At 44.6% G+C, this 24,898-nt stretch overlaps 1 protein-coding gene and 1 long non-coding RNA gene across 3 annotated transcripts in view; one reads left to right on the top strand and one right to left on the bottom strand.

Annotated features, from left to right (window-relative positions):
* LOC111771102 (uncharacterized) overlaps positions 1-8,674 on the bottom strand; it is a 46,099-nt gene extending 37,425 nt beyond the window's left edge. The window contains exon 1 of the long non-coding RNA XR_011433753.1: positions 8,379-8,674. This is a non-coding gene — a long non-coding RNA (uncharacterized lncRNA). The remainder of the gene's footprint in view (positions 1-8,378) is intronic.
* Positions 8,675-24,898, top strand: part of TMCC3 (transmembrane and coiled-coil domain family 3) — a 244,292-nt gene continuing 228,068 nt past the window's right edge. Inside the window, exon 1 of one of the 2 annotated variants that reach the window (XM_023631583.2) lies at positions 8,675-8,845. In XM_023631583.2, coding sequence (XP_023487351.1) covers positions 8,837-8,845 — 9 coding nt within the window. In that variant the 5' untranslated portion in view covers positions 8,675-8,836. The remainder of the gene's footprint in view (positions 8,846-24,898) is intronic. The other variant, XM_070254494.1, reaches the window with a different exon arrangement.

Raw genomic sequence — 24,898 nt, 5'->3', positions numbered from 1 at the left:
TTGCAATATATACGTATATCAAATCAATATGTTGTATACTCTAAGGTAATACAATGTTATATGTCAATTATATCTCAATAAAACTGGAAAAAATCTCACCACCCCAAAACAATGAGCGCTAATATAATTCAAGAAGTCTCTCTAAATATATAAAGGTAGGTGAGAGGGAGAATTTTATGATTATTTCCCAAAGTTATTTTAATTGAAATATCAAATTTAAGTTTCACTTTTACAGAAGAAAAAACTGCAATAAATGCAAATAATTCAGTTTCAGATAACTGTATTTTTCCACCGTAAGAGAAATGTTTTACAAGACATTCCTGAAGTTAAGAAAAAAAATTAGGAAATCATTGAGAGGTTAAAGTTGTGATATATCTCGACTAATTTCAGTTTCAGATGCTCACAATTGGTTCCCTGATGGTGAAAGATGAGATAATTAGTATTTTACTTCCTCCTTCTCTCACCTCCTGGTTTTTAAAATCTTTCTACTATGTTTACTTTGTGAGGATTCATAACATTTACATTTTGTTCCACAGCTAGAATTCCATCAGTTGTTTGGTCTTAGTTCCGTATTTACGCAGCTTACCTGCCTATCTTCAGTACTTTTACCTGTTACCTTGGTGTCTTCTGTTCCCGAATTCTTTTTTTTTTTAAATTCATCTCCTGGTCCTGATTGGTTGGATTTTATTAAGAAAGATTCATGGGGGTTTTACTCTCTCAGTTCTTTCATGCTTGAGACATCTACCTGTGGCTAGGTGTCATATTCCCAGGTCACACTTTTTTCTCTCCAAACTCTGTAGACATTGCTTCATTGTCTTCTGACATTAAGGTGGTTTGGAAATGTTTGTATCTAGCTTGCTTCCACCCTTACCCACCTCCACCTCTGTGGATGATTGTCTTTTCTGCCCAGATGTCTAAATAATTATTTTCCCTTAAAAATTAGTAACTTAACCTGGCTATATCTTGATGTTAGCTCAAAGTAGTTTTTTTCCTGGCATACAGTAGAACATTTCCTCTGCAGATTCTGTCCTTCCCTCATTTTAGGAAAATGTTCCTGTATTGTGTTTCTGAATGCATATTTTGTTGCATTTATTGGATTCCCTACATCAATTAGGGACACCAATTATCTTTATGTCTGATTATCTCTTGATTCATTTATTATCTTCTCTCTAATTGCTTTACTCCCTCTGCGCTTTCTCTTTGTATTTGCCATAATTATTTCAAGCCTTTTATCTATGCCATTAATTCAATTTTCAATTGTGTCTTTCCTGTTATTTGGCATTTCTAATTTATGTTTTGGATATATAATGGTGTAGTTTCAGTTCTTGATTCATTTCCTTAGCCCTGAAGTCTCCTTTTTACTCTCCTTCTGTCATTTTATTATTTCAACTTTGAGGTCTTATTTTCTCAGGTTCATATTCTTATTAAAGTCTTTATAGTGCAAGGCACTCCCTGGGGATCTCCTGTATCTTGGGGTTATGTTTTCTTCCAGATTGGTTTCTTCATAGTTCACCCATTATCTTCCTTCCTCCTCAGCCCTCCTTTTTTTGTCTGTACCACCGTTGCATGGTCATCATGCAGATTTTTCATCTCATTCTTGTTTAACAGGGGTGGCTCCAACCAGATCTTTTGGTCACTGTTATACAGTGTGGATGAAGTCTCCTCGCCCAACTTCCCACCTTAGTAGGATGAGCTTGTTGCCTTCTCTCTGCACTAGTTTTTGTCCATTAGGTTAGGTATTAGGAAAAGGAGAATCTGTGATCATGTTTTACTCTACTATCTTTGCCTTGAAATCTTAGGATGGTTTTTCTAAAATACAAATTTTATCCTGCTTAAAATATCTTGCTTAAAACTCTTCAGTGGCTTCTCATTGCTTTTAGGGAAAATGTCTAAACTTCATAACTTACATCCAAAACGCTTCATTATTTGGCCCACCTACTTCCCTAGTCTCAGGTCTCCTATCATTCTCTACCTCATTTGCTAACTGATCACAGGAGGTTTTTTGCTGACCCTGGATCTGGCCTCGGAACCTTTCTGAACACAGGGTTTCAGGTAGCCTATTGGTCATCTGCTCTAGTTAAATCCCATCTAAAACTTAGTTCTAGTGTTCTCTTTCCTGGGGAGGTTTCCCAGAATAATCCTCCCTTCCTTGTCCAACATGTGCACCTCAGATATCATTCTTTTGGGCCTTTCTGTCATAGAATTTATCATACTTAACTGTAATTGTCTTTTACAGTATGGCATAATGGGTTTGGGAGCCAGACTACCTGGGTTCAGAAATTAGCTCTGCCACTTGCTATCTGTGTGACTTTGGGGGACGTTACATAAACTTTCTGTGCCTGTTTCCTTATGAGAATTAACTAATTAATGCATGTAAAACCTTCACTGAGCACATGCTCAATAAAGATTATTTATTGCTTTTTATTAACCCTCTTGAATTTATTGATGCTTGCTTTGTTTCCCAAGATATGGTCTATCCTTGAGAATGTTCCATGCACGCTTGAGAAGAATGTGTAACCTGCTCTTTTTGGATGAAGTGTTCTATATATATCTATTAAGTCCATCTGGTCTAATTTTTCATTTAATTCTATAATTTCCTTGTTGATTTTCTGTCTGGATGATCTATCCATTGGTGTTAGTGGGGTGTTGAGGTCCCCTACTATTATTGTATTGTTGTTGATGTCTCCTTTTAGTTTTGTTAATAGTTTCTTTACAAATTTTGGTGCTGCTGTGTTGGGTGCGTATATATTTATAAGTGTTATGTCATCTTGGTGGAGTGTCCCTTTTATCACTATATACTGCCCCTCTTTGTCTTTCTTTATCTGTTTTGCTTTGAAGTCTACTTTGTCTGATATGAGTATGGCAACACCTGCTTTCTTTTGTTCATTATTAGCTTGGAGTATTGTCTTCCATCCCTTCATATTGCTTCTTATTAAAATGAGCCATCACTGACAGCAATAATGGCCCCATGTCACCCAGAGGCCCTACCTGACTATCCAGGAGCTGTCCGTGGTGCTAAAATAATGTTCTTCATCACAGAACAATGTCCCCACCGTCTGTCATACATTTAGCCCTAAATGGGGTAAATCTGTGGCGTCTTTCCAGCTTAGCAGCAGATACAGAAACTGTTTCTCCCTTTCCATTTCCACAACCACCATCCTAGTCCTGGCCTTGGTCACCTCATCAGCTCCATTTGGTGTGAGTGAGGCGAACCTCTTAACTGGTTTCCCTACCTCTGGACCATTTGATCGACCACGTTCACATTATCCTCCTCCAAACCTTTCTTTATATCAAGTTATGTCCCTACTCATTAACTCACAAGGATTTTTGAAAGAATAGAAGCAACTCAAATGGCAACATGAGGGAATAATTAAATGACAACACATTTATTAATGAGATGTGCACATTAAGCAGCCAATAAAGGTTATTATTAAGGCCATGTAAAAATATAAGAAACCATTTGGTGAGGAAAAATAGCAAACTACAATACGATTTTAACATCATTCATTTATTGAACATGTATCGAGTACCTATTTTGTGATAGGCCTTAGAGATGTAAGAATTATTAAGTCAGTCCCTTCTTTAAAGGAGCTCAGAGTCTAGCAGAAGAGAGAGCCATGTAAACAGATTGTAAACAGATATGTATGTGGACAAAGACCAATAAGAAGTATAGAAATATGTAAGTAGTATTGGGGTAGGAGTGTGGGTGAACTTTGTCTTTTAAAAAATCCATTAGGGAGTGAACCCAGGCACAGGATCTCAGAGGAGAGAGCAGAATCAAATTCCTCTGACAAAGGCTACATACAGCTCCAGGTAAGCTCTTCCCCACTCCACTCCTGAATCTTCAGGCCACCAAAACAACCCCAGAAAGGATCAGTGGAGTGCCCAATCCCCAGACTGTGGTTCAGAGAAGTCAAAAAGGCCTTGACAAGGACAAGAAGAAAAGAGATGGCACAGCAGCCATGCAGACCTTCTAGAGCAAAATAAATGAATATGTTTTGAGTGACTGTGATAATACAATAAAACAACTGGAGGAAATATGTATAATGGTACCCTGATGAGTATCCCCAGCACCTCATTAACTGGCCACAAGGCTTACCTCCTCAGTTATGTGCCCTAGGATTCCCCAGGAGATCCGCTCTTTCCACCGTCACCACCTCCATGTTGTTGGTCATTCTGCTGTCATCTATCAAGGATATTCTTCACTCTTTTAATTCAAATCTTGTACCTTTTTTAAAGCTAAGGATTCACATTCTTCAAGAGCTCTTTCTTAGTTAACTCTGTTCTATTCTATTATAAATACTTGAAAGTCAGTTTTACTAGATATAAAATTCTTGGCTCACATTTTCCCTACTTTTAAGAAGTTCCAGAGAAAGAAGAGTCTGTGACACATTAGCATCCACCTGTCATTGGTTAATTTCATAGGTTCTGGAGTCAGATTTGGATTAGATCTGCACCCCTTAGTAGCCATTAACCTTTGGAAAGTGTTTAATTTCGGTAAATCTTGTCTCCTAATCTATCCCATAGAGATAATACAACTATCTAATAGGGTTTGGTGAGGATGAAACAGATTGATACATGTAAATTGGCTTGTCACAGTGCCTGGGACATAGAAAGTGCTCAATACATGTAATGGCGACCACTTCACTTCCTTGAAATTATTCTTGATCTGTTTCAGGGAAATATGAATTGATTCAACCAATAACGTATGTCCCCTGTAGCAGGTATTTAACAGATGACTTCTGTAGGGTTCTAATTTAAGAACATGGTAAAGAAAAACAATATTTCATTACTAATGCATTTCCAAATGGAGGATGACAGGCTGGTAAGGAGTTATGCTAACTGGAAACATTTCTTATTTACAAAAAGTAGACCAAATTATTCATTTCTTTTTCACTATTCATGTGAAATTGTAAACTAGTTCATTTTGGCTCAACTTTATATCACATGCCCATCCATGTTAAAGAAGTTAGGTTGACCTCCCTATTGTAGTAAATTTCCTGCTGTATTTAAGTCAGAGGCCTATGAATCCAGCCTGAAGATCAGGAGGCCTAAATATCACTGTTGTTTGTGACTAGTGGGGATGTTGCTATACAACTGAGAAAAAAGAAAAAAAGGCAAAAAAATACTATGTTCTCAAATATTTGGTGGTTTTCAAGGAAACAAACAAAATGTCTGAGTTTAGAAGGCGAATGGAGGTGTGATAATATGAAATAGAGACATAACTCTTATCATTAAAACACTTTGAAGATCCTTTAAATACATGATAGAAATAAAGACCCTCCTCCTCATCCTCCACCCCCCAAAGAGGAAAACCTGATTCAGTCTAGTTTTGCTTTTAAATTGGTTCCTCAAGCTAGTTAACGATAGCATTGGAAACATGGGGATTTCCGTCAATGAGCAGTATGACTGTGTTCCGTTAGCATCTGATGTGTTGTCATTTATTTGGTACAGTTGAATAATTGTCTTGGTTTCTGAAGGGAGTTTAAAAACTATTCACGCTAACTAATGCTTGAAGATCACCCTAATAATTACTTAACTGAAACAGGCTCCTTCACACCAGGGGTCTTATTCAAGCTCAGTAAGAAATTAAGATTAACTGGATTAGATATTGCATTCACAAAGCAAAGATCGTTAATTAGAAGGAGGAGAGAGAGGTAGTGCAAAGGGTTCCTAGACCCAATTCCAACGTATGTGGAGGCTTCCCCACACCAACGAGCAGTTCTCCGACAGACACCAGCAGAGCGTTGGAGAATTCAACTCAATTCCGACACTATCTACCCAGAGAGAGAACCAGATTCCACAGGTAAAGGGCTTAGTCCTATAAGAACGCCCTCCACTTCAGATGCCAGTCGCAAGCCCGGGTTGTTACTGGCGTTTCTGACTGACTGGCTACAAACTGGAGATGCCAACGACCCCTCCCCGCCCAACTCAGGATGCCAACCACAAGCCCAGGCTGTTGCCTGCACTTCTGGCTGACTGGCTGTAAATCAGAGGTTCCCATGACACTCCTCCTCGGGTTGGATTACTTTGCTAGAAAGGCTCACAAAACTCAAGAAAACCTCTTTACTCCCTAGATTACCAATTTACTGCAAAGGGTATGAATCAACAGCCGGTTGAAGGGCTACAAGGGTGAGGTCATGGATAAAGGAGCTTCTGTCTTCTTGGAGTCTGGAACAGTGGCACGAGGGAGCGTTCTGGTCCCCCAGTGCAGAAGCTCTCTGACAAAAAGACCAAAAGCTGTCCTTTGGGGTTTTTATGAAGCTTCATGACACAGTCATGATTGACTAACTCATTGGCCATTGGCAATTGATTCAACCTCAAGCTCCCCTCCACTCCCCCGAAATCAAGGGGTGGGGCTGAAAATTCCAATCCTCTAATCACACGCTAGTTCTCCTGGCAACTACTCCCCACTCTTGGGCGGAGTCCAAAAGTCACCTAACAAGATACCCATTTCATCTTTATGGCCCTGAAGCGTTTTCAGGAACTGAGGACAAGAGACCAAATATTATAACAGAAGATGCTCCCACTGCTATTATCTTTCAGGAAATTCCAAGGGTTTTGGGAGCTGTGAGCCAGGAACTGTGGACCGAAGACCAAATATATCTGAGAAATATATTTTGGTCATCTGAATGACCAAATACGTGTATTTCGTATAAATCACAATATCACAAGTAGTGTTGTAGAAAGCAGTGTAAGCACTGTAAAACAAGGGGCTGAGGTAAGATATCGTACAAACCAATGAAGGTGCTAACATTGTACCTCCAGGTTCAGATTACCCACAATGCCGAGGGCAAAATATTCACACGGTAATTCTCTAAAACTAGAACTTTATTTCTGGACAGGTCCTTAATGTATCTTTTTAGTCCAAGCCCTCATTTTACAGATGAGCAAGCTAAAGCCCAGAAATTAGAAATGTCTAATTTAACCTATGACAAAAGCTCATGTTTTCACTTTGATGAACACCTTTCTATTGCTGTACCTTTCATATGAAGCAGAGCACAAGAGGGCAGTAAAGCATGGGGATTAAGCGGGTAGGCCCTGGTGTCAGACTGCCTGCATTCAAATCCTGGCTGTGCCACCCACAAGCTGTTTGACCTTGGACAAATTACCCACCCTCTCTGAGCCTTAGTAGCTCCCTCTGAAAAACCGTAAAATCATAATACTCACTTCATAGGGTTGTGTGGATTGAAAGTGATAACATAGGAAAGGCCCATGGTACACGAGTAAGTACACTTACTAAAATTATTTCCCCAAAGGCAAAACATTAAAGACCAATTTGAAGAATTCATATCCAAACAAGGAAAAAACCCACTGTGTGCAGATCATAAGTTAAAGTAAAAAGGGCGTTAGCAGGCTTCATCAATTTCCTTCCTTTACTTTTTCTCCTAAAACGTCAGTCACCCTTCCTCTTATCTGTGCTAGTAGGCACCAAGGAGAAATCCAGACAAAACGTTTTTATTCATTGATCATAAGGGTACTTAGTCTGTTTAATCTCTAGTCTCCATAGTGCTGCTGACACTCTATCAGTGTTAGAAAATTACAAGGGTATTGCCTTGACAGTGCTGATCTGCCAGAATAATTGGCAGCCAGGCAATGGAAACGCCGAAACATTCCTCCGAAGTGTTTACCCAGCACAAGGCTTTGCATTCCCACCGCCGTTCCTGCTCACCTGTCACAGCCCGGTTTGAAAACACAAGCGTCCTTGTACGCTTTTCAAAGGATCCTTTGGTAAACAAGGGATATTTTTTTCTACATTGAATTCAGGCTGCCTTGAATTCTGTGCTGTTTGATTTAGTTTGTGTAGCAGTAGAAGCCGAATAGAGAAAGGCCAGACTTCTTCCCCAAGACCCACGTGTATCATTCCATCCTGCTCTTGTTCCTGAGGGTTTGGATCCTGCCTTCCCCTGGCTCAGGGGTGCGCAGTGTTCTCCTGATCTGGAGGAATAAATCCCCCTCCCTCATCGTTTTCCCAGAAGCATTAGCATTTGGGGATGGGCCCTCCCTGCTGTTTGGAGAAGTTGGGGTGGGGGATGAGAAGGCCGTTTGTGAAGAGGAAGCTTTGCACGCAGGGGTTTGCCAGGAAGCCCTGTGGGTTCTGCAGTAGTGGGGATGCAGGCCCCTTCCCCTGCTGAGCTCCTTCATCTGGCTAAGACTGGACCACGTCTCTCCCATGAGGTGGTCTTCTCTCCAGCCCTGGGTTGATCTGCTGTTTCCCACCAACTCTCACCCCACCCCTCCCCCATAAAGCTTTCTGAATGCCCAGGACTTCCAAAAGCCAATCGCAGAAGCCACAGAGGAGGAAGGGACACTAGTGGGCCGGCCACCTTCCCATCCAACGAGGAGAAAAGTACTTTTAAAGTGGTGAGAACGCCCACCTTAGTTCTCCACCAATCCCCTCTTGCTCTTCTAACTTCGCCGCGCGGTCGGCCCCAGCGTTCAACTCCAACCTTCTCCAGCTCAGAGCCGGGGTGGGGGCCGGCGGCAGACACCGGGGACCCGCTCCTTGCCGGGTCGGGCAGAAACTCGAAAGGAGGAGGAGAGGGGCGAAGCGGCCCAGGAAGGTGGCGACGCCGCGACGCGGGAAGAAGGGCCCCAGGGCCCGGAGGTCCTGGAGCTGTGCACGCTGGGGGCGGGCCCGAGAACCCTGCGGCCGGCGCGCCCCCGCCCGCCTGCCCCGCCCCGCCTCGCCTCGCGGAGGCCACCGCCCGCCCGCCCGCCGCTTCGCCGGCCGCGGCGCACGCGTGTGCGGGCGGGGCAGCGCGGAGCATCCCCGGTGCCTGCCCTGGCCGCCTAACGCCCGTGCCCGCTCCCCCGGCCCGGACGGCCCGGCACCATGCGGAGGGTGAGTGCGCCGTCGCCCCCCGGGGCGCGAGGGGCAGGTGGCGAGGTGCTGGCGAGCGGGAGAGCCCGTCCCTCCGCCCCGCTCCAGGCGGCCGCCGCTGGCGGAGAGCCTCGCGGGGCAGCCGGGCGGGAAGGGCGCAGGGCGAGGCGGGCTCTTGCGGGGCCGCGGCCGTAGCCTGGGCGCGGGGAGGGCGCCCCTCGGACGATGGCGGGCGAGGGGCCTTGGGGGTCTCTCCCCGCAGAGGGCACTGGCCCCGCGCGCCCTGCGGCGGCACCGACACGTCGGGGCTCTCCCTGCGCCTCCCGGGGCCGGGGGAGGGGGTCTTCCCAGCGTCCCCGTCTCCGGCTTGGGGAGCCCCTCCGCGGCGCCCTGCACGCCCGCTTGGCTCGTTCCCCGCTGCGTTCGGCTGCCGCGCGCCGCGCTCCTTCCTGGAGCCTGATCCTTGGCCGCCGGGCGTCGGTTGGGCTCCCTCGGCGCGCACCCTAGGGAGGGCGTGCCCCAGGCCCAGGCTATAAGGGTGTGTGTTTCGGGGAGGCGGTCCCCACCCCTCGCCTCCAGACGTGCCCTCGCTCCTGGAGTTCGGAAGGCGCGAGGGAGTGTGAACTGGAGCTGCTCCGTCGGCCCGAGGAGCGGAGTCCCCGAGGCGGGCTCCCAGCACGTGCGCCCGGGGCGCCCGCGGCGGGGCTGCTTCCCAAACAGCGGGTGTGAGGGGCCCGTGGCCCAGCCTCCTCTCCAGCCAGAGCTCGCAGGAAAACTGCGGTCTACACACACACCTGCAGGGTTTATTCCACCTCAGGAAACAGCCTCGCAGGTTGGTGCTGCTTATTGTCAGCCCCGGAGAGCACGCCCGCGGGCCCTGCGCAGTTTCATCTTACCTGTCTGGGGGCGCTGATTGACTCGAAAGTGTTGGTGATCTCGTAAGTTCCCAGTCCCAATGTGCCGTCTGGATTTTAACCCTGGGGATGGAGGCCGCTTTAATCAAATGCACTTACAGAGTAGAAGGGTGGGAGAGCAAACTTAAGGAAGTCCACGTAGGTACCCTTGACGTTTTCCCAGACCTCCTAAGGCCAACGCTGATCACAGTTTAGGCTCCAAGGAAAGGGTGATGGGTGTTTTCTGAAGAGACAAGGCTGAGAAGGAATGACAAAAACAGAAGACGATTCTTTCTCACTAGAGCCTGTGAGTTTCTCTGGGTTGCAGTTTGGGATGCCTTGTTCCTAAGGTATGTACCTGCCTATCGCTTTGGTCCCCTGATGGTCCTTTCGAAGATTTCTTCCTCTCAGCTGCTAGGTTGCTTCAAAGGGAACTCTGGCCTGTCCTTTTGCAGATGGCGCCAGACTTGGGTCTTCTGTGTTTGTTGGGGGGTTGGGGGGATTGGGGGGATTGGGGGTGGTATTCGGAGGCAATGGAGAGCAAGTGGAATTGGCCCCAGCTGCTTCTGGAAAGTCTGTTAGTGAGCAGGCATGGAAATTTACCTGACTTCCCTGTTGGAGTTGGTCCAAACCTGCTCAGGTGTTTCTGGGGCGAACAGGATTCCAGCCAGGCTGGCCAGCTAGTTTGACCTGCCGGGCACTGGTGGAGCAGAAATGAAAACTGGCGGGGTTACTTGTTTGAACTCCAAATTCAGGGGTCAGCAACCTCCTTTTACGCTCAGTGCTCCCGGGGTGACTAAGGCAAGCAGCTGGCGGGAGATCTGTAGGTCTTAGTAAGGTGTGTTAGAGGGAGAATCAAGATTTAGAGACGGAGGGCATTAAAGATGGAGAGCATCTTAAAATGTGATTTGCATACTACCTGCTTTAGGATGAAGGAGATGGATGCTTGCTAGACATGCAGCTTCCTGAGCTCTCCTTCAGACCTGCTTATGTGAATCTCTGGGACTGGAGCTCAGCAAGTTGCATTTTAAACCTCCAGCACCATCACCATAAGGCCTATGTGTTAAGCCCCTACCCTGTGTGGGCACCGTTCTAAGCCCCCGGAGTACAGTGGTGAGATGACAGCCAAGAGCCTTGTTCTTTTAGAGGCCACATTCTAGTTGAGAAATGAGACAGTAAAGAACTAAACATACCAATAATTTTGGATATTGATGAGTGCTATGAAGAAAATAAAGCAGGATAATGAAATGGGGAGCAAATCGGGGGATGAAGCCATTTTGCGTGTCAGGGAAGACATTTCTGAGGAATTGACATCTGGACTGTGAGTCACGTGATGAAAGGAAGCCAGCTCTGTGAAGGTGCGGGTAACGGTGTCCCAGACTGAGGGACATCAGATGAAAGGCTCTGAGGCAGGAACGGGCTTGGCCTGTGTGAGAAACAGAAAGACGACCGTGAGCGGAAGCAGAGAGGAGCGTGTCCGGGGCGGGGAGAGTGGAATGAAGTGAGGTTGGACACCAAGGTGGGGCTCAAGTTCTCTAGGGCCTCGTTGGCCATGGTAAGAAATTTGGATTTTAGCCCAAATGCAGAGGGATGTTATTTAGATAATTTTAAGCAGAGGATTAGAATGACATGCTCTGGTTTATTTTTTTGAAGATCAACTTGGCTGTCGTGTGTGGAATGGATGCTGGATTGGGGATGGAAGTGTAAAGGGAGGCCACCTTAGTGTGCAGGGGTGATGGAGAGAGGTGGAGAGACAGGCGGTGTATACTGGAGGTACGGTCAAGTGAACTTGCTGATGTGGGAGGAAGAGGGAGGTGGGAATCCTCTCATGTACACCTAAGGCGGCTAATCATTGTGTGTGTGTGTGTGAGAAAGAGCAACGGAGAAGAGCAGGTGGTGCGGCCTCAGTTGGAATGCCCCCCGTGATAATGGGAAAATCGCAAACACTTAGTGAGCGTTTACTGTGTACTTGGTACTGTGGGACATCAAGAGTCCTGTGAAATAGTAACCATTGTCACCATTTTGCAGACGTGATAAGAAAGGTTGAGTATGTTTCTCTAGACCACTCAGCAGGTGTTGGAGCTGGGCTTTGAACCTGGGTTTGCCTGGCTCTTGCCATTTCGCTCTGCTGCCTGCGCACCGCCCGCTCCTGCCCCAGACCATTTCTGGTTCGGGACAAGCAGCTGATTTAGCAGGTCGGCAGATGCGTGTGGCAACCTTTGGACTGGTGTGAGTCAGTAACTGCAGAGGGAGGGCAGACACACCTTAAGAAGGGACAGTGCTGACTTTCCTGTGGTCTTCCGGAGGGAAGGCGGGTGCAGAGGGATTGTAGAGAGGAGGAGCTCCGAAAATGCCCAGTCGCTGGGTTTCTCTGAGGAGGGGCTGAGATGGTGCGTTCCTAGTCTGCCCAGTGCTTTCAAAGAGGCTGACTCTTCCTTCACCTCTTCATGCAGCCAGTTCATGTTTTGTTCTTTATTTTCACCTCCACAATGAGCTCTTTGCTGTGCAGAGCCAGGAGTTTCAGGATTGATTACTTAAAAATTATCTGTATTAGAGTTAGAAATCAGTTGTGGAAAATAATGATAATGGTAGCTACTGTTTATTGATTGCATTCTCTGTGCCAGGCATCTCTTGTCTCCTGTGTGATCGTAACAACCTTTTAAGTTAAAATTAATAGCTGATGCATTTACATAATATAAAATTCAAAAGATAGGAAAACGTTTCCAGTGGAAATTACCCCTCGTGTTCTGGTGGCCAGCCAGCTGTTCCCTTTTCCCAGAAGTAATTAATGTTGAACCTGTTTCTCGTGTCCTTCCAGAAATAATTTATGCAGATACGACCAGTTATATATTCATCCTGTTTTCTCTTTTTTATACACAAATATAAATGGTAGCGTATAAGTAAAATGTTTTACACACAAATGTAAATGTAGTATATAAGGGCACTTTGCTTTTTTCCTTCGTATGAGATCAGTATTTGTAGATCTACCTGGTTTTTTTATGGCTGCATGTGGGATGCCTTTATATGGATATACGAGAGTTGGTTGTTTCTAGTCTTTTGCTGTTACCAGCAGTGCTGCAGTGAATAATCGTAATATACGTGGTTTGACAAGTGTGCAGGTATATCTGTATGAGAAATTTCTGGGCCAACCGATATGAGCATCTTTACCCTTGCTAGGTGAAGCAGCACAGTATGGGGGAAATATATATATATGTATACATCCGAGTATAGCGCAGGCTTAGAGCTGGACTGCTTGAGGTTGAAGCATGACTCCGCCATTTACAAGCTGTGCAAGTCACTTAACCTCTCTCTGCCTCAGTTGCCTGATTTGTAAAATAGGAATAATAACGGTACCTGCCTAATAGGATTGTTGTGAAGGTTGTGTCAGTTAGTTTGTGTTGCATAACAAATCACCCCAAAACTTAGTGGCTTAAAACAATAACTATTTTACTCAGCCCCAGAGTCTGGGTGGCTCTTCTTGTCTGGGTCGGCCCAGCTGAGCTCAGCTGGGTTCTCTCATGCGTCTCTGGTCACCTGGTGGCTCAGATGGTAGCGGGAGGGTCCAGGCTGGCCTCACTCACGTGTCTGGTAGTTGACAAGTAGATGGTGTCTGGGGACCTTGTTTGGGATGGCCCGTGATCTCTTATGCTCCAGTCCATTAGCTCAGGTCTCTTCATATGGTGGTCTCAGGGTTCCAGAGAGCAGCGAGAAACGACAAACCCCAAGCACAAGCATTTTTCAAATTTCTGCTTGCGTCGCATTCGCTCTTGTCCCATTGACCAAAGCAAGTGTCACCGCCAAGCTCGGAGTCTGTGTGAGAGGAGACGCCAAGGACAAGGATACAGGGAGGGGAATCATTGCTGCCATTTTTGCAGACAGTCTCCCACCAAAATTGAATGAGCTAATATTTGTAAAGTGACTAGTGTAGTGCCTGGCACATTGTGAGTGCTATATGGTTGTTAAATTAAAAAAAAGAGAAATTACCAAATTGCCCTGAGTCTGCACCTCCTCCAGCAGTGTGTGAGTGTGCCCGTCCCCTGACACTGTATCAAAGTGCTGTATCAGTGGAGAGACAGGTGATCTTGTTCCCATTTCACAGAGGGAAAAAGTCATGCCCAGAGATGGTAAGTCATTTTACTGATGTAACGTCCAGGCCAAACAAGAATTTGACAGGGCTGGCCTGTTGGTGTAGTGGGTAAGTTTGGTGCAGTCTACTTCAGGGGCCTGGGTTTGTGGGTTCCGATCCCAAGTGCGGACCTATACCCCTTGTCAGCCATGCTGTGGTGCCATCCCACATACAAAGTAGAGGAAGATTGGCACAGATGTTAGCTCAGGGCGAATCTTCCTCAAGCAAAAAGGAAAAAAAAAAAAGAAGATTGGCAACAGATGTTAGTTCAGGGCTAATCTTCCTCAGCAAAACAAACAAAAAAGGAATTCGAATCCTCCTTCTCTCTGACTCTAGAGCACCTCAGCTTGTCCTGCCACTCTAGACAGAGGTATGATTTCCGGGTCCCCAAGGCTCCCACCCCACCGCTCTCCTGCCCTCGCTCATTTCATACCCCTCATTTCCCTTTCCTGTTTGGATCTCACTGGGTTGAGAAGAATCTGTCAGTCTGTTGAAGTGTTTGGCAGTGATTTTGATTTCACCCGGGCCTACCGAATTCAAAGGAAGGCGTCCACAGAGATAGCGGGCTCTGTTATGTCTGTGAAGGGACGATAAAGGGAATCCTGCCACTTCACCTCTTTTAGACTGAGAAAATAGATGAATCTGGCCTTATTTTGTTTACTGTTTCTTCCTTTCTGTTCCTTACATCTTTTTGCTTCACTTTCTCCCTTACAACTCAGGACCTCCATGCCCAGGGGACAGGTGTGAAGGTAGGAGACATGATTTCTTGGTGGTTCAGGGCTCGGTCTCTGAAGACAGATTGCCCGGATTCAGACCCAGCTCAGCTGTTTAGTCGCTGCACGACTTGGCTTGGTAACCTGCGCTGGAGGGTTTTTCTGAGGTCTGGGTGGCGATCTGTTCAGAGTGCTCAATTGTTCCTCTAGAGCAGGCTGCTTTTGCTTCTGCCTTCTCTGTTCTGTTTCACACCCTTTCTTCTCCTATCCTGTTCCACTGCCCCTGGATATGTCCCTTCCTCTAAGTGCCTTATGTGTAATCAGCTCCTTTCATCCTCACAGCAAACCTATGGAGTAAGTGCTGCTTTATTCCCCTGTTCAAGTGAGGAAGCTCGAGGCTCAGTGGCTGAGGGATTTGCCCAGCGCACCAGAGCTAAAAAGTGGGGTAGCAGGGCTTTGAAAGCAAACTTTCTGGCAGCAGAGTCTGTGTTCTTAATGTTTATGCTAAGAACAAAAAACTAGGGTGGAACGTTGGGGATTTAAAATTGAGAGCTTCTGCTCTAGGTAAACTGCTGGTGAACTCGCATCCTTGGCAGAAGCTGGCTGCACCCAGCTGTGCCTTAGACCCAAAATCCCAGCACAAAAAAACAGAAACCTTCAATCCTTTTGCCAGAAGCCTTTCCACTTCAATCCCTGTAATCCTAACGAGACTTCAGACTGTGCCTCCCTCGTAGCTGAGGTGTGACTGTTGAAATACGTGGGGCTTTTTTTTTTAAGCTTTGAAAATCAAGCTGGCTCGTTCTGAGTCTTGCCATCTCTTGCGCCTTTTGATGGACTGCTTCTCGGTGGCAGACGATGTTTGCCAAAGCAACAGGAGAATAAAACATAAACACTGCAGATAATAAATGACTTTCTGAATTTAGAATTGTGCGTATCTTCAAGTTGAAGGGCACAACTGAGGCTGTTTCATAAGCTTTGTTTGCATGTAGACTAGATGTAGCGTGGTAACACTCATCAAACAAATATTTAAAAGGAACTGAGAGTCTGTTGTGAGTGAGCAAGCCGGCATGGCCGGGATCTCCTCGTAGAGTTTGCAGTCTATCTAAGGAGATAGTTAAGCAGTTCTGTGAATTGTGATGTACCGTTGCAAAAGAAGTTGTTGCTAGGAGCTTGTAGTGGGAGCTCCTAACCTAGTCTGGGGGCTTCATAAAAGCCTTCCAGACCAGGTGACCATTTAGCTGGGTATGCGTAAGCAAGGGCAGCTGGAGACAGAGGAGGCTGGTATTCCAGGTGGGATGAACAGCGGATGCCAAAGGGGAGAGGGGAAGGACACATTTAAGGAAGCGGGATGCAGTCAGCCTAGCTAAATGGGTAGAGTGCAAGGGGTAATGGCAGAAGTTGAGGTTGGAAAGATAGGGAGAGGCAGGGTCATGAAAGGCTGTGTAAGTCCTGTTGAGAAGTGTCTTAAGGGCAACGCAAAGCCATTGAGAGGTTCTAGGTAGATTTTTCAAAATCAAATATTTGTTTCAGAAGGTTGCTTTGGCCACAAGGTAGAGAATGGACTGGAGGTAGGAGGACTGGTTGGGACGCTGTTAACAGTAATCCAGATGCCCTGGACTAAGGAGATGGTAAAGGGAGTGGAGAGATGTCTTCTATTCAAGAGCTGTTGGAGCAGCAGCATCAGTAGGACTTAGTGAATGATAGGATGTGGGGTTACGGGAGGAGACGAGTTAAGAATGACAGACTCCCAGATTTCTGGCTTAATGGAATGGGGTGTAGGGTGGTGCCATGGGCTGAGACACAAAACTGGGGGAAAATCGAAGGGGTGGGACTTGGGAAGATGGGTTCTGTTTGGTACACTTTGAGTTTGAGGCACCTGTGAGCCATTTGAGTCGAGAGATCTGTAGCAGATGGTTGTTGAAGTCTGTAGCCTAGAAGAAAGTTTTATTTAAAGATATAAATGTATGAGTTATTGGCATATAGGTAATAGTAATTGCAGCCATTGGAGTTAAAGAGCACCACACAGAGAATGTGCTTATAAACAGTGGTTCATCAAATCTGTTGTACATAAGAATCAGTTGGGGAGCATGTTAAAAGTGCGGGTTTCTGGGCAACCCCTCAGCTGTGGATTCAGTAGATCCGTGGTCAGAAACTGGAATCTGCAATATCCAGTAGAGTTGACAATATGCGTAATTTACAACCCAGCTATCTCACCGTTAGGTATATGTCTTAGAGAATCGCTAGCACTCTGTGACTTACATTTTTTTTAAAAAGGAAATATTTAATATATAAAAAAAGTATAAAGAAGAATACCTTGACCCTTAGACACCCAGCCCCTGGTCTACGCCTGCCGGGCACTGTTGTTTCCAGCCAGCTGCAGCTAAAGCTAGGTGATGCTCAGGACATCAAAGCTTCCTGTGGTCCTTCCAGCATCATAAAAAGAATGCATTTGAGAGCAGCCGGCATTGATAACAGCTTTGGTAAATACGGTATTGGCTGAGTCTGTTGTATTTTCAATTAAGATTTTAGCTTTCACACAGCAGGGCTTTAATAGAAGTCATAAGCCTGTGAGTAGGTCGTTGAGAATGTTGAATACCTTTTTTAATGAACCAAATAGCAGGACTTTTGCTGCCATTCCAGGATTTTTTCTTTTTTAAGTTTTCCTCTCTCGTCTTTCCGATACACAGCTGAAGATAATTCTTTTTCCTCCCAACACCATGTTATTCCCTCCCCTCCATTAATTACTACCTTAGTTTTTTAGTCCCTTATAAAGCTTTTTAATCCTAGTAATCCAAGAGATAAACTAGTAGGTGGAATTTTCTGTTCTTTATAGTAGGCTGTGGTCAAAATCACACACATTGTTGACAGGATACGAAGAAATGAGACCCATATCCCAAGGAGACTGGCCACGGCAAAAGGCGGTGTGATTGCTCTCTGCCAATACTTCATGCTTCCCTCAAAATGACCTCTCCAGGTTTTGGCAGCGGGCTCTGGATAACATCATGTTTCTGTAAATCAGCTCGGTCGTGCAGATATGATTTAGCTATTTATCCCCCAGGACGACAGGATGTTGGTTGATTTAGATTTGATGTTTAGAGAGAAATGAGGAGGCCAGCCCTACCCACTGCTTGCCTCCTTGTCGCGGGGTACAGGGACACGTTTGCCAGTACACCAAGATGTGAGCTTCCTGGCTTGGGGTTGACATTTACAAGGCATCTCCCATGAAAGAGATGAGCAGGAGACGGCATGGTCCAAACCATGGCAAGGCCTTCAGAGCCTTGCAGAGGTAGAGGACGCCACAGAGGTTCTCAAGAAAAGCAGTGAGTTAAATAGATACCTCAGCAGAATGGTGAATAAAATAGGGCAGATATGTACACATAAATGCAGTAAATTCCCATCTCTCCGGGTTTGTGACATGCCACGTGGTTACTGCCTTTTCTCAAAACTTCTTTCATCTATTCAATCATCCAACAAACAGTCATTGAATGCTGACTGGGTGTTTTTTGAAATTGAAAGCATTGAAAGCACTGGGGATTATGGTGAGCTAGGTATCTCCTCATGTAGCTTACAGTCTGGAGTTTACAGCTTAGGTAATAAAATTATAGCCGCTGCCCATTAAAAATACCAAATAATTGGGGAAAGAGGGAGAGTTTTAACACATTGATGTTCTGGACAATTGAGAATTACCATTTACACCTTAAATGGCTTCTCCAGTTTCAAATGAGTAGACATACCTATAAGTAGTCTACTTATAAATGAGTAAACCGAAATCATGGTTCTGTTCATTCAGAAAATGTTTGTTGAGGAGCAGCTGTGCTCTCATTACTGTTTTAAAAAGTGGGTTATAAAAGTGACAAAATGCCTGTCCTTAATGAGCTCTCCATCTAAGTGAGAAGATGAGAAAATTAATGAAGAGCTTCCACATAGGCGATAGAGGCTTTCATGAAGGATGAAAAAAAATCTAGAAGAAGCGGGACGGGGCAGGTAATGCTGGTTGGAAGGAGGGCAGCAATAAAGAGTTTGAGCTGAGTCCTGAAGAATGAGTAAGGCGATGCCAGGCAGGCCAGGGTTTGGGGAGTTCACTTCACATGGAGGGAACATCATGTACATTCCCAACTGAAAATAGTGCCTTCAGGGTGCACAGAAAGTGCATCTGGGCAGCAGCCAAAGATAAGCCTAGAAAGGGAAACAGCCACGTCTTGAAGGGCTCTGTGTGCCCTGACAGTGTAGCTGGACTTTATCTGGCAGGCATGGAAAGCCTCTGCTGTGTTTTGAGCACGACTGGATTAAATGATTAGATTTGCCTGTTGAGACGTTACTCAGGCTGAAGTAGTGTGTGCTTCCTAAGGTGTGGCTGAAGGTGTAAAGCCCAGAGGCGGGGAGGGAGCTCCAGGTAAGCGATGATGATGCCGTGGCAGAAGGATAATAATCCTCAGGTGTGCTTTGAGTTTGGTTCCAAAGCAAAGAGAGTTTAATTGAAAATGAAAGAAACATATCTAAAAAGAAGTCATACGTTACAATTGAATCTGGTCTCCTCACTTAAAAACGAACAAAAACAGTCTAGAATCATATTACAAGAGAAATAAAACTGCTTGTGCCTTTTGACCTCGTAATTCTATTAAGGGATTCCCGAGAAAACAATCTAGAGAAGAAAAAAATAACTTTGTTCAAAGAGGTTTTTAACTGTACTACTCAAATAGCCAACAGATGAAAATAATCCAAACGTCTGAAAATAAGGGATGTTGGCCAAGTGTCATCTATCAAGATGACTGAATACTACATAAATATTAGAATAGCCATAGCTATCCATGGGAACATGTATGGGGGAGAAGGGAAGACTCCAAAACAATATATACACAGTGACCGCTGCTGTAAGTTCCTACTATGTTGGCCCCAGTGCTGGGTTTTGGGAACACAAAAATAAGCCAGACACAGTCCCCGTCCTCTGAGATCTCCTAGTCCACTGAGAAAGCCAAACTCTTACAATTACAACAATGCCAGGAGTTCTAGACCGAGCTGGGCACCATGAGAGCCCAGAAGAGGGCTTGCCCAACTTAGAGCCTACACACAACACAACACAGCACAAACGTGGATGTGGAAATCAGTGGCAGAACTCAGTTACAAATCTAGATGACCCCAACATGTACTTGTTAGTTTTGTTAGATTGTCCTGGACATGAAAACAGAAATTGTAGAATTTATGATCACTCAAATCCTCAAGAATATTTGCATGGAGCCCCTTAAGAGTCCTTGGACCCTGGTTTGAGAAACGAAGAACTAAAAATAGAAGAGTGGCCATGAGTAGAAGAGAAAGAAGACAAAGATTCTCCCCACAGTATTTATCTCCTGATTAGGATTGAGAGAGAGAGAAAGAGTCAGAGATGACATCGAAGATTGAAGCCTCAGCCTCTGGGAGAATGGCAGCAGGGCTCCCTGAAATAAGAAACCCAAGGAGAGGATCAATTCTGAGAGTGAAAAGTAAGTTCCTTTTCTGACTTACTGAGTCTGAGGAACATTTGGGAGAAGAGAGGTGGCGGTATTCAGGACTTGGCTGGAAATTTCTCTCTAGAGATTTGGAGCCGTAGGGTAGAGACTCAGCGTCCTGTCATCTTCTGAAGTTAGTTGAAGCTGGAAGTGGATGCTGAACAAGAGGTATGAACTAGCTAACTAACATTACTAAATGTAGAGGATATACCCCTTTCAGTCTCTCAAATATTTGTTATACATTTACTTAATTTCAAAGTAGTATCTCCATCAAGTTAATAAAATAATAATAAGTGGAATAAATAATAAAGGGTAATAATAAATTATCATAAATAATAAATGATGGAGTGAAGGATCAGGCTACGCACAGAGTAGATACATTGATATTTTTGCATGGGAAAAATTCTCTACTTTTATAATGAATATAATTTGGAGATATGATTTGACTAATATAATTAAGATGAAAGCTAGCTTTTTGCACAGTGGTATATTCATGACCATCTTTCTGCCAAGCCTGTGAACTTCTAAGGGACGGACTATGGAACCACATCTCACGTAAGTTTCTAACACGGTATTTGGAAAATAACAAATACTTAATATTTGTGGAAGGAATTTTGCAAACGGAATACTTTGCGTGGCTCCCAGACGTTGGAAAGTTGTGCAGTACTGTAAGAGAGGATTTGTGTGTGTGTACATACTGCTGAGTTGTGTTGAAAACAGTTTGGGCTGCCAGTGTGGAGGTGCATGCTTCCACTCATTTGAAATCTACAATTACTCATATGTAAATTAGCGGCAGTGCAGAAAATGTGAGAAATTCAGAATCAATTTATCTTTTTAGTACTACTGAGATTCTTTTTGTGTTTCTGATCTGTATGTGCCAACACTACAATTATGTTATTTCCAGAAATAACTTGAAAAAAAACATTTTCAACGATGAGTTTTGAGTAGCAAAACTGGAAAGGATATTGCCAGTCTGTTGTACATTCGTGGTGTGCTGAATCTCAATGCTCTTTCTTTCACAAACGTGCTTCAATGCACAGAAGAAAGTGGAAACACTGTAAATCTCAGAGCCGCAGAGGGAGAGCTGAAGGAGGAGAAACACAATTTGGGGTTCATCCCCTGGGTTGGACGTCAAAACACCAGTTGTCTCTCTGTTTCCACTTGCTGAAACAGACATTCCCGAGAAGGTGAAGTGAAGGTAATTCTTCTTCTGCCTGACCCTCTCTTCCGATTCCCTTATGGTCTATGAAGACAAATGACATGAACTTTTAGGGGGAAAGTTGAAGCTAGAATTAAGAGGAAAGTGTTTGGTTTTTAAAAATCCGCCCACTGAGGCTTATGAACAAAATGGAGCTTTCCAAACACGTAATAATTACCGAGGACACCAGTTAAGAATATAACTTCCAGGTCCTCTCACAGAATCCTGATTTAGGAAGTTTGGGGTGAGACTGGGGATCTGTATTTTCCCGAAGCCTCCCCCCGCCTACTCCCACAAATGATTCTAATAACAAGCCGGTTTTGTGAACCATGCACAAGAGACTGCACTCAGACTTAGCAAATAACATAATGGCTTTCCTATGGACGGCACTTCAGAGTTTGCAAAAAGCGCCTTCTCCTAAACTGTTTCATCCCCATTTCACAGATGAGGAAAATGAGGCTCGGAGTGGTCCAAGGTCACAAGCCTGTTTGTGTCAGGCAGTTCAGATGCCACAGTATAACGCTGCCTCCACTGCACCGTTATTCCAGCACCAACTTTCTGAGCACTGGTGAGCTCTAACCTGATCTTGGTTCTCATTTCACAGAGTGCCCATGCCTCTGACCAGCTATAACTGTGGTGTGCCTGGACAATTCTTGCACCCATCCATAGTTCAGAAAGACCTTCTGCATCCCAATTAACCACTTTTCACTATATAAGCGCTAAAAAAAACCCTATTCAAATAGAACTTGAATAAATTTGTAGAATACTCACCTTGTAACACGCTAAAAGTAATTTCATTTTGGTAACTTGTAATGAGAGATTATCTGAAGATAAAGGAAGGAAACAAATGTATCCGTTTGTGCAAAGAAAGCAATGTCCATACCCTCCCTTCTAATTTCTGTAACATTCTGCTGCATGCCAGTTGCTTTATTTTTATTTCAATGCATAATTCTAAATTTCTAGTTAATGTAACTTACCAGAATCCCAAAGGATAGGAACAAGATCCCTTGGAATTAGGAAAGAGAGCCGTGAACATTAAATAAAGGTAGGTAGGGCTGTGTGTGTGTGCATGCATGTGTGCATGTGCGGCAACTGAGGCAGGCAGGGGACTGACATCTTGGTTTGGGGTGCGTTTCTGGTTTCTGCCCTTGTAGCTCTGCATAACCCACTGAGTTTGAGGATGGGCTGTGGCTGAAATGGCTGATTCACGTACTGGAAAACAAATTGCAGACAAACCTGGAACAAAGGGCATCTCTAATGCTGTAGGCAGATTATGCGCCACAGGCCAAATCCAGCAACATGATTTTTTGACGGCCCACAAGTTAAGAATGGTTTTAACATTTTTAAATGATTGAAAAAAATCAGAAGAATAATATTTTATGACGTGTGAAAATTATATGAAATTGGGATTTGTGTCCATAAATAAAGTTTTATTGGGACACTGCCATACTTATTCATTTTATGTATTGTCTAAGGCTGCTCTCATGCTTCAGTGGCAGGGTTAAGTAGTTGTGACAAGAGTCTGTATGACCATGAAGCCTAAAGTATTTGCTCTCTGGCCCCTCAAAGGAAAAGGTTGTCAATCCCTGGTTTAGGGGCTCTGTTAGGTTGCTTCCTGAAAACTGACTCTGATCTAGCCTTCGTTTGCTGAATATGAAATAAAATACTGAACTTAGAATCATCTCAGATATATTTTCTTTAATATTGACCCAAAAAGCATCCCACAGTCTAGTTACTTCTGCCTGAGTGTCCCAATATTGAATTGAGACTGTTCCTGTGGTTTCCTGCTCCAGAAGTAGGGTCCAGGAAGGGCTTCTGCACGTTCGATTCCATTATTAGGATGACAGGTGCGTAAAGAGAGGCAGCCGAGTGTGCTAATCCAGCAGGACCCTCTGCGTGGGCTGTGTTTGAGCCTTCCCATTTTTTTGAGGAATGGATAGCTTTACCCTATTAAAAAATATCTCAAGCACTGTTGCCATTTTCTCAGCAGCATTCTTCAAAAATTGGAAATGCAGCGTGTAAAGCGTAACTCCAGGTAGAACGGCGGGAGCTCCCTTCCACTGAGGGTTGGGGGGCGACTATCTGTAGTCCAGGCACATCGGGTCCGTTATCAGCAGCCTAATTTCTGCCATCGCTGAAGCAACACAAATTGGAAAGCATTCGCCGTTGTTGTGCCAGTCAGCTTATTCAACTGTCAGAACGTTTCAGACCCCGCAATTTAGACTGGGAAAAGTGGGGTGCCTCAGTCCATGGCAGTGCCCATTGGACTATTCCATGTCACAGCTTGCTTGGGAGTAGGAAAAAGAAATATCCTCCATTAAGAAATTAGTGTTTGTGAACACCCTGCAAAGCCAAATAATAAGCATATAGGTTTAGAATAAAAGTAACCAGAGTGGCTTATTATTAACATTCCAGGTACATATTTTAATTTGTGGCTTTTTCACACATGTTGATTGTTGATTCAGCTCTTTTTTTGTTTTTTAAGGGTTTGACGTTGGGGTTTTGTTTGGCTGGTTGTATGTGTTGGTTCAACTCAAAGTATTTTACCCACGTTTCAACCACCACCTCATCCAGCCCTCTTTCCCAGCATTTTTACCTAAACCCTCTGTGAGTGACAGTTTCCAGTTTCATAACATACCTAGTCCTTAGATTCCGAGGTAAGAAAGAAGGTGCCCTTACACTGAAGGAGTCTGCGCTTGTTCCCCTGTTGACAACTTGGATATGCTTTAATGAGCCATCATTCGAGTCTGAATTCCAGCGCTGCCACGTATGGTTTGGAGGTGTGTGAATATGACGCTTCATTTCCCTGAGCCCCAGTTTCCACCTGGAAAATGGAGTTAATACTGCTTAAAATGATGGTTTCAACTCCGTAAACCTACTAAAATTCATTGAATTATACACTTGACATTGGTCACTTTTATAATATGTAAATCATTCCTCAAAGTTATTAAAAAGTTAAATTTTTTTTTTTTTTTGGTGAGGAAGATTGACCCTGAGCTAACATCTGTTGCCAATCTTCCTCCTTTTTTTTTTTTCTCCTCAAAGCCCCAGCATATAATTGTATATCCTAGTTGTAAGTCATTCTATTTCCTCTATGTAGGGTGCTGCCACAGCATGGTTTGGTGAGCCATGTGTAGGTCTGCGCCCAGGATCCAGACTGACGAACCCCGGGCCGCTGAAGTGGAGCACATGAACTTAACCACTCGGCCATGGGGCCAGTCCCTAAAAAAGTTAATTTTTAAAAATTGTAGTTAAGGGAGGAAGCTGTGGACAAGAAACCATCGGTGAATAAAGCAAGATGGAAGACGAGTTCGTTGAGAAGGGGAGACCAGAGGAAGGTCGGAGTAACCCGATCAAGCTAGAGGAGAGAGAAGACTTCAGGGGTGTGTCCAGGGGTCATGTCCTATTTAAACCCCCTGCCTAGCTTCCCCTGACACCACGACTTGTCTCCCCTGCCCCTCACAGTCAGTCATGCTCTTTTCTAGACTGTATTTTGGATAAATTTTTTGTAAATGCAATCATCACACTGCATTTGGTAACTATTTAAAAGTCTGCTTCTCTGCCCTCATGCACTGCTGGTGGGAATGCAAACTGGTGCAGCCACCATGGAAAACAGTGTGGAGATTTCTCAAAACATTAAAAATGGAAATACCACATGACC

This window comes from Equus caballus, chromosome 28 (assembly GCF_041296265.1).
Source record: "Equus caballus isolate H_3958 breed thoroughbred chromosome 28, TB-T2T, whole genome shotgun sequence".
NCBI lineage: Eukaryota > Metazoa > Chordata > Mammalia > Perissodactyla > Equidae > Equus > Equus caballus.
Note: the sequence above shows the minus strand (reverse complement) of the source record. Positions and strands in the feature narration are given on the sequence as shown.